We start from the raw sequence: 15269 nt of genomic DNA on the forward strand, positions 1-15269 counted from the left end.
TAACAGTCAAATGTATTTCTATGTCAACGCACATATTCACAAACTCATTTAGGGGTTGGATTGGAATATTAAATTGATGAAAATGTATAATATATTATATGACCTACATTTAATTTCAAATTTTATCATCTTTAAATCTTTTGTTTATTTTTTTTAAATAATTAATCTTGTATGTCGGTAAAATAGAAAATTAAACCAAACCAATCTGAATCCTCGTAGTACAGTTTAATTTCTATTTCCTTTTAATTATCACCTCAAATGAAACCGATATATAGAGCAAGAGTTTCTCATTTTAAAGTAAGATACTATATAGAGAGAAATTACATTAGATGAGATATAAAATAAAACTTGTTAAGGTCGGAAGTCAGCACCATGAATTAACTATATACATGATACACTGTACAATGTGATCTGACTTCACCAGAAAGGGCACCACCTGAAAAAGAATACAAGTGTGGCGACAATTAGAGACTAAACCTTCATGGGTCATAGATTAATACAATGATTATGCATCAGTAAATTGAAGTTTTCAGCGAGGGGAGAAAGAAATGTACTCCAGAAAATGACCATAAAACTAAATCTCAATCCTGAACAAACAGAAGCTAGTTCTGACCAGCTTATATGATAAACCACAAATAATGGATATAAAACAAGGTCAATAAGGATGAAAGGAAGGGGAGAAACGTACCCGACATAATTTTGGCACAAGTTTTCATGTGAAGAGGCTTGGTTAATGAGTTTTTGAACTTGCAATTTGACAGATAAACCATGTTCCACCTCACGAGTATCCCCTGCTATTAGGGAGGTGTGGTCTACTGCATGTTGGATAGAGCTGGCAGATAATGAAGATGATGGTGAAAAATCACGACCAGTAAGTTTGTTACTCATTCGCGCCATAACAACAACAGCACGCTCGTTCAGAACCTCATTAGCATCACCAAGCTGATTAACAGCCTGCACGTACCCAATTGCTTATTGTGAGCATCAAAATTGCAGCATAATTGGAATTTGTATCATTCAATATAATTGAGATACCAGAAGAAGTTCCCTCTCACGAGCACCCCGTTGAGGTTGGAGAAGCTCTCTGCTTGTTGCAGAATCCTCAGCATTTACGGCAGCAGGAGCATGGGTATTTGCAAACGTTGACATTTGGGGGACTTCATTGAAGTTGAATAGACGCCAATTAATAAGAGGATCATGGACAAATGCCTACAAAATTGAACCAAGAAAATATTTGTTCCATCATAACAGCACATGATTTCTCATTAACTTTAATTTTCCAGGGCATGAAAAATGTAAGGCTCTAGTCGATTTTTTCTAGCTTAAATTATTAATTCATCAGTATTAAAGTATAATGGTATCTAACATTTATCACCACCTTTATTTTGACTGTATATCACCACCTTTCCCTGACACTCATCTCTAAATGTGCAATTTTACTGTTATTTTAATAGGTTGCAATCAATTCAATATTTACCAGACTCCGTGAAGCAGCATGGTTCAAATAAGTATATATTACAACAAGAAACTTTTCTAAACCTACCTCCATCATGGCCATAACACTGTCCTTATTTATCCGAAGAACTTGCATCACATTTTCACAGGTGGAGCGGAAATTGCCCTCTAAACCGCTAACCTCCATAGCCTTCACAAGCATTCTAGTCAACCGGAAGGGAACCTACATCAAAGAAATCAGCACAAATTAACTACATCGAAAGGCACAAGACATTAAGCCATAGCCTAATTCTCTGAAACATCACCTTTTCAGGGAACTTCTCTCGATTCATTGAAGCTTCAAAGCAGTCTCCAAAGTCAATATGCAAGATCTTCCCACTAGCAAATACAAAACATATAATAAAATCTCAAACGGTAACACATACATGACATTCTTCTGATGGCTACATACCTATAGCGGTGAAGCATAAGATTACTTGGGTGTCGATCACCTAAGCCAAGAAGGTAACCAACCTGAAACAGTAATGCTTAAATTGATCTATCAGAAAGGAATAAAAGGAAATAGTAGAGAAAGCCTTGTACAAGGCAAAGTTAGGCACCCTTTAACAATGGTGCAAAGTAGTCATTTAACACTTTGCCACCTATGACCAACCAAACACTCTGCATTTTCATTCATCTTACATATGCAACAGACAGTTGAGCAACTTCCAAAAACATTTTTTAGAAATCTGCAGTCAAAAATCAAAGCCAAGAAATGGCCTCGTAGAAAATTGCTATACAGGCAAGAAGCAACTGTCAGAAACAGCATGTATAATCATCTTCCAAATTACGCCCTATCAAATAACCAATTTACCCAATAGTTTAACGCTCAAGCTATCGGGTGAGAGTTCAACAATAATTTTATTATCTTTACATACCCCTGCATGCAAATGCCCATTGGGCTGGAAGTGTAAACAAACAAGCACACAAGCTCACCTCACCTTCTTATGCTCAAATATTTGATTTAACCAAATAAGGATTGCCAAGAATCGAACTCTAGACCTTTTGATTATAGAAGCTCTGATACCATGTCAAATAACCAATTCTCCCAATAATTTTATTAACAGACCCAATCACATATTCACTAATTTAAAGCCTGCGAATAGCCTAAACACTGGCATAGTTATAAGGTCACTAAAAAAAAAGTGATCAAATAGAATGTAAACACTTACCATGCTCATGACTGCTAAACTTCTTGTGTAATTTGTTCTCCTCTCCAACCATACCTCTGAAGTGCGACTTTTTAACCAAAGAACCTAACAGAAACCACAGATATGTTACCTGGAACAAGGTCCACAGTTAAGGAGAACATGAACAAAGAGATAAATATCCTTTCATACCCTCGCTAGATCATTTCCTTCAGTATTAAGCAAAGCAAATTCAAACACTTCCACCTTAGCTATGAGTGGTAAATGGTCATAATCTGGAGCAAAACTGAGCATATATTTGTGCTCTTGATTCAAAGTTATCTGAAATTGTAGAGACATAAATCAGCAAAAAAAATTCAGCTTCCTTAACCAAGAAAGCAACAGCGTAACTATTTAATTTAGGCTTAAATACACCAAAAATCACCAAGTTTCGCGTGTTTTTAGTACTTAACATAATCTTTTAATTTTGGCAAAAAAGTACATGAACTTCCAAAATTTTGCAATTAAAGACATCGGCACAATTTTGAATGTAAAACGGCACCGTTTATATTAAAACGTCGTCGTTTTGGATGTAAAATAACACTATTTTCTAAAGGAAAACACGTGTGGTCTTAATTGCAAAAAATTGGAAAGTTCATGTTAAATATGCCAAAATTAAAATATTATGTTAACTACCAAAAACATGCGAAAGTTGGTGATTTTTGGTGCATTTAAACCTTTAATTTATAGAAACACATATTAAGTGCACTGATCCATTGGCAAGTAAGACCTGACATACCTTCCTGGCATCCCTATACTCTCGAATGAGTTGGTGTAGGGTGTCACAATTAGGAACCCATCCAATTAATCCACTGTTCGGAGATAATGGAATGACATCATATCGTTGAATAGATAGATCCTTCTCAGAGGTTTTTCTTGAATTCTCCAGAAGAGTATTTACTAATCCAAAGAGCTGAAAATGAGAAAGTCAGGAATTTTTATCCTTTTACGAGGTCAGAAATTGAAAATGCAAGCCTTCATAGTTGTTACAGACTCTTCCGCCTCATTGCACAACAGGCTCTATTTTATTTTTTTTATTTTTTAACTAAACCTTATAATTGACCTGAGATTTATTGGAATAAGACTCTAAAAAAAAAGCCAGCAAGGCAGCAACTGCCTAAAAATAATTTAGCCAGAAAACATTAAAATTTAAACAGTATTTTATTATTTAATATTTTCTTTATGCGTCTTTTTTCCAAAAGGCGGACGCCTCGCCTTGGGCCCTAGGACCCCTCGTCATCTCAGTTCGTCTTTCACCTTTAATAACTAAGCAAGCCTTAATTAAAATAGTCTCTCTTGTCAGGATCTATCTGTGGAGAATAGACATGCAGTACAACTGAAACGGCCTCGGCAACAGGAGCAAGAAAACCTCATTACCAGCTCAGTGCACAAGAGAGAAGAAATAGGTAAAAGAGACTACCTGCATGACACGTTCATCTTGGCGTAGATCTTCATGTCCCTTCAGTAAGAATGCATAATCTTCACCATCACTCCCATGAATAGTCAATTTTCGGGGTCGCTGTTTCGATGTAATAACGACAAGCTGGCGTGCAAATGATGCAATTGTGACCACTGGTGAATCTGATATTCGAACAAAATCAAGATTCCAGTTTAAGAAATGCAAATCAACCACTGAACAGTCTCATGAAATAGTAGGCTCAATCTTACTTGCACGATATGTTCCAGGAACAGCAAGCTCCAAATTACGGCATTCTAAAAGCTCCGGAGAAACAGACTATTTTTGAACAAGCATGAAAAATTAGTTCCAGAAATGAAAAGGCAATATAAAATGATAATAAAAGGCTTATTACCTGCAAGTCCAGGGTAGTAAGGCTTTGAAGCTGCTTATCTATTCGTCTGAAAACATGGTAGTAAAGATCCCATGCCTAAACATAGCAGAATTCAAACAATTTACTACCTTGTTTTAATAATGCAAGATACACACTGTTCCTTCCATTAAAAGACCAAATGTACAGCTAAAACACAAATGTACAGTCCAATTCCATTGTCTAAGAAAGTTCTTTCGGTAACTGAGCAACTGTTCCTGAAGAACCTAATTGAGGGACACTATAAGCCAGTTCCAATGGTGAGTGATAAAAATCAATCAGTAACCATGATTTGGGGCACTCGAATCTAAATGTTTAAATTAAATTCATTTGGAATAGAGGAATGAGCCAAATAAAAAAGAAGATAAGGAACTAAGAGCAACCAGTCAAAGCTTTGCGCTAAACCATGAGGCCACTAAAATACTTGCCTAATCCATTCAGTGCTTGAATTGATAATTGTCAAAGTATCAATGAGTTAAGTTTTCAGATTTAAGAAAGTTCCCAGAAGTTTCAAGATTTACGAGTTCGCTTAATTTTTGTTTGCCCGACTTGCCTTGCTCTGTAGAGCCCGTTTTTGGAGTCAGTTGGTAGTTTGTTTACTCAGAGATGCACGTTTCATACAGGTCAGTTTAGTTGAGTTTGAAATTTTCTGAATTTTTTAAATTTCAGAACTTGTTTGTTTATTGTGTGGAAAATATGACGAAAATACAGATGTGATCTGTCACTACCGTCATAAATTGGCCATATGATGTGGGATTACCCGAAGCTACAGTATAGAAGATCTCAGTCTGCCGATATCTTTTCATGATTTAGATTTACGAATTTTTATAAAGTTTGCAAAGTTAGGAATTTCTTGGAGTTCTTAAATTTAGAAGTGATCCTTTTCATGATATTCTATTCAAGCATTCTAGAATGTTCTAGAATATTACTTACTTAGCTCAAGTCCTTGTTTTTAAATATTTAGAAGCATTTCTCATTGTAATATATAACTTAACAATAAAATTTCTTCTTTTTTTCTTTATTCTACACTTCTACTATTTATTTGGTAAAAATAAATCATTAAATATGTGATTAGACACGGCTATTTCCAAACCATCCAAGGAATAGGTCTGCCATAGTGAACATAAGAGGACAGATTGAAATGCCTTGAAATTTTCAGTGACCATAAACAACATCAACATCAAAATGGAAATAAAAAGACGATGAAAGACTGCAATGTGTTCAGGTATCTGACCGAATTATCATTACTGAGTAGATGGGCATGAGAATGTGACTGTATATATCAAGCTTTATTGCTGTAAATATACAACTTCTTTATGCTGTAAAAAATATAACTTCATTATTTAGGTAGATCTGATTACTTGAAAACAGCCTAGTTCAAATAATTACCAGAAATCAGCCTAAATTTAGTTGATGGAATTGCTGAGGATCAGCCTTGTAAATCTCTATTATTTTCTATATATTGAGAGGAACTTTCACACAGAGAGGTATTAAATCCAATCTGACAACAAGCACCTCACAAACAGACATAGGAGAAGTTGGCCCTATCTAATCACCCAGGCAGAAAAAAACCTAAATAAAGAATCATGTTGAGCAAAATATCATGCTAGTATACCTGGGTAAGCTCAGCTTCTTTTACAGTTCTCCTATACTTCATGCAACACTCCCATGCCTCTAACAATTCATGCCGATATGCCTGTATTGATAATTAAAGAGAAAATAGTTTTAGATCACCATGTATTGCATGTGGAATCATACAAAGCCCTAAATAGAGGACTGAAAAGAAAGTTTCAATTAGTAAAATGAAGGTGTTAAACGAAGCTATTAGATTGTGCATGCAAGCTCTGGACTGGAAAGGAACATGACATCATATGAATATAGATACAATAAAATGAAGGATGAATAGGTGTACAGCACATCATGTCAAAGAGACATACATAAACAGAGAGAATAGATAGCCAAGTATCAGTTCTTAATTAATTCATCCGCAGCTCACCTACTGACATGTTAGGAATAAATATGTACAACTAGAACAGAAAGAAAACGAAACAATGACAATGAAAATTTTAAGAAAATCATCATAACATATTTGCTAATTTATGAAATGTATTACACAGTAAAAAAAATTCCCTATGCAGCCCATGCATGTGAAATAAGGAACTCCTAATCAACCAGTATAGTAACTTTATAGACTGAAGTTATCCTTGCGGGTCAAGGCAGCTGACTCCAACATTCCACATTTGAATGATTGTTCTAATTGTTTCAAATTGTACCAACAATGACCAATCACTACTCTGTGATGCTCGGAGATATAAGAAAAGAAAATAAACTTTAGTGTAAGAATATTGGTGAAAACCTCAATGAATGTCCTCTCCTTTATGGTAATATTCTCCCTCATAGCTCCTTCCTCCAACATTTCATGCAAGGGCTCCAAAACCTTCAGCATACCCTCAATATTATGTTCCCCAAAATACAATCGACTGGCTTCTTCCAATCCCTCATGCCACATTTCGTGCCAAAGTATTGCAACCCTGATTAGTTCTTTTGAAACGAGTTGTGCCTACATGTACAAAATGTGTAAGGAAAACAGTGCAACAAACATTTGACTAACTACGAGTGGACTAATAGACTAACCTGATCCACAAGTACACCGCTATGCTGGCGAACTTTGTCTACCACTTCTTGAGCAGCAGCTTTACGCAAATTGCTGATGGATTTACATGCTACAAGAAGGGGATACATAAGAGCCTGCAAATAATGACACTTTTAGATGTTGAAATCAATTAAAAGAAGATATTCTTGTTAGATTCCAACTTAAAACCAATTGGTATTAAGTGGAGGTGCCCAACCAATATATAAACACATGTCCACTCACACACACAACCAATGTGGGATTTCCCACTTTAACACTCCCCCTCACGCGTAGGGTGTACGGGCCGAGCAACAAAGTCCCCCCTCACGTAAATCTCACGTGGGCCGGGCCAAACTCAAATTGTGTGAATGGACAAGGCTCTGATACCATGTTAGATTCCAACTTAAAACCAATTGGTATCAAGTGGAGGTGCCCAACCAATATATAAACACATGTCCACTCACACACACAACCAATGTGGAATTTCCCACTTTAACATCTCATATAAAGAAAAACTACTTGCATTTGCAACTATTATTAAGTGAACTTGAATTACATTTCAGGGAATATGCATGAGTGAGAGCAGAAGGTCAACCCACTTTTAACAGGAGCATGCAGAATTTATCAGCACCTAATTTGTTTCAGGTCTTATAGATAAGACTTCATCCATTTAGGAAATTTTTCTCTCAAAAAAACTTCTCAATATTGATGTAATTTACTAAAATTTTACACTCAAAGAACAAGAAAACTAATATAACATTTACTCTATGGAAAACTTTAAGTACTTGCTGGATGCACTTTTATTTACTTAAGATACTATGCAATTTCATTGGAACAAGAGAAGTTAGACCTGTGGATGATTTTGCCCAATTCGAACCAAAAGTGATTGTATTAGTTCTCGAACAGCATGGTTATTTGAATGTATCCTGGCAATTATTTGGGGTAAAACAACAAGCCACGTGTTAATATTAACATGTGCAAACCCCTTCTGTAGTGCCATTTGAACTTCTGCAGTAGCTCCATGGTTGAACCATAAAGTAAGAAGACGAAGTATATCCTGAAGCAGAAAGAATAGATTAGAATAATGGAGAATCGCCATTTTATGCAAGTGATAAGATAAACAAACAATAGCTTAACCACTTTGTAAAAGAAACTAGACATCATCTGCATGATTCTGTATTTGTCATTTTAACAAGATGTCTGACCAATTATACATAGCACATGTTCATCTTTATCTCACTGGCCTAATTTAGAGAAGCATACCTTATTCAATAATTAAAGAAGAAGAAAAATTCAACATTCTAGAAAGTTAAGAAGAAGAGGAACACCTTCATATTCAATTAGGAAGAAGATTATCCTATCAATGATATAAACAGAGAAAGCAGAAAAAGAAATAACAGTGCCAATTCACCAGGTTCTACAAGATTTTTTTTATCTTTGTAATTTTCCCACAAACAAATCCAAAATTCATCTACACACCCAGCTTCCACAAAACACTCATAAGGTAGTTTAACATAAAGCCATCCTCCATTACACTGCTACCAGCTCCCTATATCCAGAGAAGTTCTTTACCTGCAAGCTATCATCCACCCCTTTAGCATTTGCAGCACAAGCAATTGAATGAAAATATCCAGTGACGGCTGCAACAACAAACTGTGAGGCAACATTTGGAAACCCTCTAACAGTGTAATGAGACATCACTGCTGTATTAAACAAAGCCCAAGTGTGCCATGCTTTGGCCCATTTTGTTGTGCACTGAGTGGCATTCCTGAATGCAGCAAGGATTTCTACAACAAAAACAAGGAAATAGACCAAAGCTTTTACTTGAGAATTCTTTTTCTTCTGCACAAGAAACTTTCTTTCTTATCATTTATTTTCTATAAATGGCCGGATCGTGAATTTAGTTACCTTGTATGGAATCATCATCTAATCCAGGAGAAAGGGACCATTGCCAGTTTCCAAGTTCAAGATAAACACGAGCAAGAAGGGGAACATTTGAACTTGTCCCACTCATTAACCCCGTAGCTGGAGCAGAGTGAATATTTGGGTAACTTGAAATCTCTATGGCCAAATTCTGTTACAATATTTTGTGAGTCAACAGAAATATGTAAGAAGAGAATTTAAATTGATTTCAGGTCATACCACTACAAATGAAACTCATGAATACAGATACTGAAACTGGGAGATAAGTTATCCATACCTGTAGCCTAGCAAATGCTTCTTTTCTCTTGTGATCTTCCCCAAGTGACCATTGATATTTCAGGTATGCAAGCATCACTTGAGGAGGCCCATGGTATCTCACATCTTCAGGACATGTCTCAGGGTCATACTGAATAAATGCAAACGAGCAGAGATCAAATAAAATAACTTTTTTTTGCTCTATCTAAAGGCAGCATCACTGACCTGCAAGAGTTTAACTAAAGTAGATCTGGCCTGACTAATTCGATTACTTTTCCTACAAAGAGAAGCAAATTTGAGCCAATTGTCGATGTCTTCAGTTGGAGGAAGCACAAGTGCTCTTACAGCCAATACATTTTGCCAGACCTGACAGAAAATGAGAAACAAGAAGAAAAAAATGACTAGGGTGTGAATAAGATTAATGGAGCAGACTGGGGAGGAACAAAAGTGATTCAATAGAACAATCTAAAAAATCCGGATTAGTTACTTTTAGCTAGCCCCAACCGACCCGTTTGGGAGTACGGAACATCAAGTTGTGTTTTTTGCCTTCAAATATTTGTTATATTAAAAAACTGACCATCCATTAAATACTTCCAAGCTTATAGCGATTGATTAATCTTTCCTCATGTTCAATTCAATAAATTTATTTTCTGTATTTCCTTCCAGACTCCATGTAAAAAACAGTTACATGATTTTTTCTTTAGTCTTTACCGGCCAGTGCTCATTGCACTACATTACAGCCAAAGAAAGGATATCCAAAATAATTTCCCTTTCAACATAGCTGTTATTTTGCAATCACATAAAAGAAAACTACAGTTACATATCACATCTACCTCAACATTACGCTTTGCTCCCTGAATTCTCTCAGTCCACATATTTCGAATAAGGGCCCGATGTCCTTCAGCAACAGGATTTCCCACAGGAAGAGTACAATAGTCAATTACCTGTGAAGAACACATTAGTGCTTTACAGTTCCAAATCATTCAAGTTTACATGCTTACATAAATAAAGTATAACAAAAAAAATAAAAATAACATTGAAACCTCCTCTAGTTCAGACAATTGCTGAACTCGAACCATATTACTGTAAGCACGCTCATAGCTCTCTAAAACCTGAAAAGGATAATGTGTGGCAGAATCAGGATCAAAACACATCAATAGGATGTCAGTAGAAAGGATTCCCCCTTATGGGGACTTGTAATAAATGGGCTTGTACTCATAAATGACAAAGAGGAGTTGCACTTTATTATACTTCCAAAGTAGTTTCAGTTAGGTAGGGCATGTGTAAAATGTATGAACATATTTAAATTGCATCTTTATGTACTTAAAAATAAACTAAATTTCATTAGACAGGATTATGGGAAAAGTAAGAAGGGACGCAGACAGATCCCTATAGAGATAACCCTGTTGACTTTCCATATAAACAAATTTACAGGAATTGGTCGCAATTAAAGCCAAGAAGATAGCACAAGAACATGAGAAACCTACCAAAGCAGCAAGCTCTGTTGCTAGGCACTTTCGAGCTCTCTCAACATACTCCCGAGCTTCATCATACTTCAATAAAAAAATTGATGCATCAAATGAAGTACACAGGGCCAAAAGAAGAAACAATACAACGAAATGAAATAAAATATGGTAAGATGAATACTTTTCCTCTACGAACTAACAAGACGGCCCTGAAGAATGTACCATTGCTACTTCCATCGCCACTAGCAGCAGTATTACCCAAACCCCGGAGTTTAGTTTCATCGCCATCATCCAACCTAGATACATAATCTGCCATTTGATCCCACTCTCCCATATTCCAGGCAGCATTAGCAGCCTGGGCCAACCATATTAAAATATAAGCACACACAAGGATGCTAACTAAAGTGCAAAAAGAAAAAAATAGAAGCTACCATTGGTGCCATTTCTAATCGAGCGGATGGCTCTGCTGGGGTCCAATACTCCTTGCATAGGTTGTTAAGCTCTTCCCAGCGAGCTAATGCAGCCAGGCATCGCATCCTTCCTACAAAGGAAGACACACTGAGCTGATGAATATCTGGACTTTATATATCTCAGGATCTTTGAACTTCAAAATATTGATGAAAAGGTGCAATCAGATAAGTAACAATATTCAAACATTAAGAAAGATTTAAAGGAATGAGCTCTTTAAGCAGTAACTGTACATGAATATCATGAAATAAAGATTCTGGATGTAAGTCAAACCAGTTCCAGCAAGTACATGACACTGTCTAGAGCCAGTTAAGAACAGTGAAGAAACTATTCCATACAAGATAAATTGAACATTGTGGATATGGGGGAGGGTTATAATAGATACCCCTATCATATATACTCATTAACACAATGCAGACTTGACCCATACAGCTGGACCACGTCTTTTACAGTAATTTTAAAAAGGTTATCATAGCTACGCACAAAAAATTCCCAACGTGCATTAAGAAGTCACCTACACAACAGGAAAAAATATAATAATAAACCAAACAACAGTTACATCTAACAGGACATAGTCGATACAGACCTAGTGTAGCTTCCAAGACAAGATGTGGACTTGATGCTTGAGCAGATTTTGCAGTGTATGCTTTGAGAGCATCATCCCATCGCTGCAATTTCTCATACCTAAACAAGAATTAGGAAAACTAGGGTAGTGATGAATTTTTCTTTTAAACCATAGCTGTCTTCAATATTTCACATGGACAAGAAAAAAAGATTCAAACAAATAAATACCAGGACTCCTTGAGTTGAACATCAAGATTTTGCTGGGCATAAGTCAATATTCCAACAGCAGCCTAAAAATAGCATTAAAAAAGAGAACTGATTAGAAGAAGACAGAAAAGGGAAATATCATAACTAAAAGCTTAAACAACTAAATATTCATGCTTTATTTTCTGATAAAATACCTCATGCTGGTGCAACTGATTATTTATATGTATAAGTGCTTCAACAACAGCAACGGGATTAGCATCCATCTTCTTGGAGTGAGCACCTTCAAACTCCATTTCTTTGTAATGCAGAGCCTTTGCAAATGCACGACACTGATGAACCATCAATCATATACAAATCCATGAAATGTATCAGAACCATTCTAAATGAACATCCAATGCAACAATAATATCACGGTTCTGCAACTGCACAAGTCACAAAGAGGAAATGAAACCTTTTCTGCAAGAGCACCAAGTAGACGGATGTCTATTGGAAGAGGTTTCTCATCATGCTCCATAAATTCTGCCTACAAAGATAGAAATTTTTTTAAAAATTCTATAAGCCAAACAGGAATGACCTAAATTAATATGAAGCTCGGACATACCAAGTTAAGAAGTGTTGCTAGAATTTCAAGAGGAATATTCGGAGATGAAAACGCCATCTCCAGACTTCGAACTAACTGTTTCTGACTACCCTCATTCAGCTGTGCCCAACAGCTAACAAAACCAGCAGCAAACAACTCCCGGCCAAGTAAAGGCTGCAGAATTTGTGCATTAGAATGACAAGGAAGAGAGTGAAAGCATATTTGAACATTATTGATGTACCTGTAATTGTGCAAGCCTGGCACAGGTTCGTAATGCTGGAGCAGGCGACTCTTTAAGAAGTTCAATGCTGAAATGCCTCATCCATTCTTTCCAATCTTCTTGAGTACTGCGCTGAGAAGCCTCTCCAGCTGTGCGCAGTCTACCATCATTAACCTGAACAAAGCTTTCTATAATCAGAAATTTGTAAAGTCAGACAAAATAATAATTTACTATTATAATGTCAAATAACCAATTCGCCCAAAAGTTCACGCTATTGGGGAGGCTCCAACAATAATTTTATTATCTTAACACACACCCCATACGTAAATGCCCATCAAGGTTGAAGTTGAAGCATGAACAGCCAAGCACACATGCCCACCTCACCTTGAGCTCAAATATTTTAATTAATCAAATGAGGGTTGTCAAGGATCACACTCTAGGCTCATGATCATATAGGCTCAGATACTATGCATATAACCTCATAAGCTCAAGATATTGAGTGAGGCTCCGACAACAGTTTTATTATCTTAACATACAATATAAAAAGAATATACTCAGAAAATTAGAGAATAAATTAGCTGCAGTTCTTTTAATTTTATTTATCATTTATTTTATTTCCATAGAAAGTAAGCACTAAATGCTACATGTTCTTGTCCGTTAGAAGTTTCTTTAAAGCTACATTGCAAAGGGAAATTGAAAAGGAGTTCAGCAAGACAACTTGGATAAAAGAAAGGCCAGCCAGAATCAATTTAATTATTTGGTTATCATGGCTAGGGCCTAAAGACTTGTGTTATATGTGCTTACACATGCTGTGAACAGCCAATATTTGAAGTTGCAATAATCAATTCAAAACCGAATTTGATAAAAGTTTTCACCACATTCTTTGTTATTCTCTAGAGTCATAGAGTTCTTGAATTCTTTCTTGGGTTTCACAAGTATCAACAATTCTAGATTTAGTTTCTGCCTTCCTTCTCTTTTTTTTCCCCTTTCAAAATGCATATCTTACATTACACTATCTACATGCTTCTCTACATAACTTCAAAAAAGAAACTATTCAATCAAAATGAGATGAATTATCATTTTAATGATTGCGTATTCAGTTTTCTGCAAGTTAGCAACGTTGTGTTACAGTGCAATGGAGTTGTCCATCTCTTGAATCATCTCTTTCATATATGATTTCTCATACCATAGTATTCCCCTTTCCCAAATCACACCGAAGGCGTGGCAGTCAGATTGATTGTAATAATTCATTTTCATAACTCATGCTAATCAAAGACAAACAAAACATGAGTAGGCAATTAATTATCAAAACCATGCAAAATATTCCACTTCGACAAAAATTTCAGACATGAATATAAGGAGATATCATGTTTGTCATGCTACACATCCACCTTGGGTCGAAAAGTGTCTAAAATAACAACCTATTTTCTCTTTCCCTTAGGACTCGACAAGGCTTAGTAATTACCTAAACATATTTGCAGCATAGATAAATTCACAGCCAGTAGAAAGAATTTCCCCAAACATATGATTAAAAAAATTACCTGATGTCCTCTAGTTTGTCTTTGCCCATCAGTCCCATCTTCGTAAGGGTCATTGTCCATATCATTTAAAGGGTCACTTATAACCTCCACTGGAAGTCGTTGGCTTAACCTTTCGGCAGCAGTGCTCCCCAAGATCAAAGGTTCATGTCTCCGCAAACGTCCTTCAATTTCTTCAAATTCTTTATGCTGAAGATGAATGAGACACTAAAATTATTGTAGCACAAGACAATCATTTAATACCTATAATGACCAAGGAAAAAAGAGAAATAAAAGGTAAGAAAGAAAAAATAATGATCATAGTAGTTCTGGAATGCTAACCCGCAGTCGGTGCTTCAGTAAGAGTTTGTGAATCGATGGGATGAAAATGGTGAAGTCTTCCCCAAGAGCATGTGCCAAACAACAAAGTGCATCGACAGCATCTTTCCTTATTTCATCATTCTTCCTGTTGATAAAAATTTACATTAAGAGATGAGATAAATGAATACTTCCATTGACGAAAAAGGGGATGACAAAATGCTAATCGGAAAAATATAGTGAAGGCATTAGCTTCTCCAAACTATTGAGGAAATAAAACCATAGAAATTTAAGAGGATATGAGAAGACAACAGAAGTGCAAATTTAAACAGGAACTACAAAAGTACTTTTCCTCCATGGTTAAAAGTGGCAAGCCTCAAACGAAAAGAAAAAAAATTGTTCTACAAACTTAGAGGTACCTTATGGCTTTTTTCTTTTCTATGAAAAGCAAACAGAAAAGTAAGAGGAGCAGTTACACCAGCAAATTCTCATTTCATTCCTATATTCCAGGATCCTAGCTTACATCCTAGATGGAGAGTAGAATCCATAATTAATGCTAACCAAAATTGAACTTAAGGTCCAAGAATTAGACCAGCTCCCACTGACTCAGAA

The 15269-nt window shown here is 36.0% G+C and overlaps 1 protein-coding gene across 2 annotated transcripts in view; it reads right to left on the minus strand.

Moving 5' to 3' along the window:
• Window positions 1-272: 272 nt before the first annotated feature.
• The window catches only part of LOC126681137 (serine/threonine-protein kinase TOR), a 34035-nt gene continuing 19038 nt past the window's right edge, over window positions 273-15269 (minus strand). For both annotated transcript variants that reach the window (XM_050376549.2, XM_050376548.2), the window contains exons 25-57: window positions 14682-14805; window positions 14364-14549; window positions 12844-12996; window positions 12624-12776; window positions 12474-12545; window positions 12217-12351; window positions 12044-12105; window positions 11838-11935; window positions 11215-11324; window positions 10965-11138; window positions 10805-10870; window positions 10361-10429; window positions 10151-10261; window positions 9543-9683; window positions 9340-9468; window positions 9048-9213; window positions 8712-8926; window positions 7990-8196; window positions 7142-7255; window positions 6864-7067; window positions 6123-6203; window positions 4493-4567; window positions 4350-4416; window positions 4102-4262; window positions 3421-3594; window positions 2835-2963; window positions 2667-2750; window positions 1907-1968; window positions 1761-1833; window positions 1544-1678; window positions 1036-1209; window positions 689-954; window positions 273-436 (exon numbers count right to left, since the gene is read on the minus strand). In XM_050376549.2, coding sequence (XP_050232506.1) covers window positions 418-436; window positions 689-954; window positions 1036-1209; window positions 1544-1678; window positions 1761-1833; window positions 1907-1968; window positions 2667-2750; window positions 2835-2963; window positions 3421-3594; window positions 4102-4262; window positions 4350-4416; window positions 4493-4567; window positions 6123-6203; window positions 6864-7067; window positions 7142-7255; window positions 7990-8196; window positions 8712-8926; window positions 9048-9213; window positions 9340-9468; window positions 9543-9683; window positions 10151-10261; window positions 10361-10429; window positions 10805-10870; window positions 10965-11138; window positions 11215-11324; window positions 11838-11935; window positions 12044-12105; window positions 12217-12351; window positions 12474-12545; window positions 12624-12776; window positions 12844-12996; window positions 14364-14549; window positions 14682-14805 — 4189 coding nt within the window. In that variant the 3' untranslated portion in view covers window positions 273-417. The remainder of the gene's footprint in view (window positions 437-688; window positions 955-1035; window positions 1210-1543; window positions 1679-1760; window positions 1834-1906; window positions 1969-2666; window positions 2751-2834; window positions 2964-3420; window positions 3595-4101; window positions 4263-4349; window positions 4417-4492; window positions 4568-6122; window positions 6204-6863; window positions 7068-7141; window positions 7256-7989; window positions 8197-8711; window positions 8927-9047; window positions 9214-9339; window positions 9469-9542; window positions 9684-10150; window positions 10262-10360; window positions 10430-10804; window positions 10871-10964; window positions 11139-11214; window positions 11325-11837; window positions 11936-12043; window positions 12106-12216; window positions 12352-12473; window positions 12546-12623; window positions 12777-12843; window positions 12997-14363; window positions 14550-14681; window positions 14806-15269) is intronic.

This window comes from Mercurialis annua, linkage group LG5 (assembly GCF_937616625.2).
Source record: "Mercurialis annua linkage group LG5, ddMerAnnu1.2, whole genome shotgun sequence".
Lineage (NCBI taxonomy): Eukaryota > Viridiplantae > Streptophyta > Magnoliopsida > Malpighiales > Euphorbiaceae > Mercurialis > Mercurialis annua.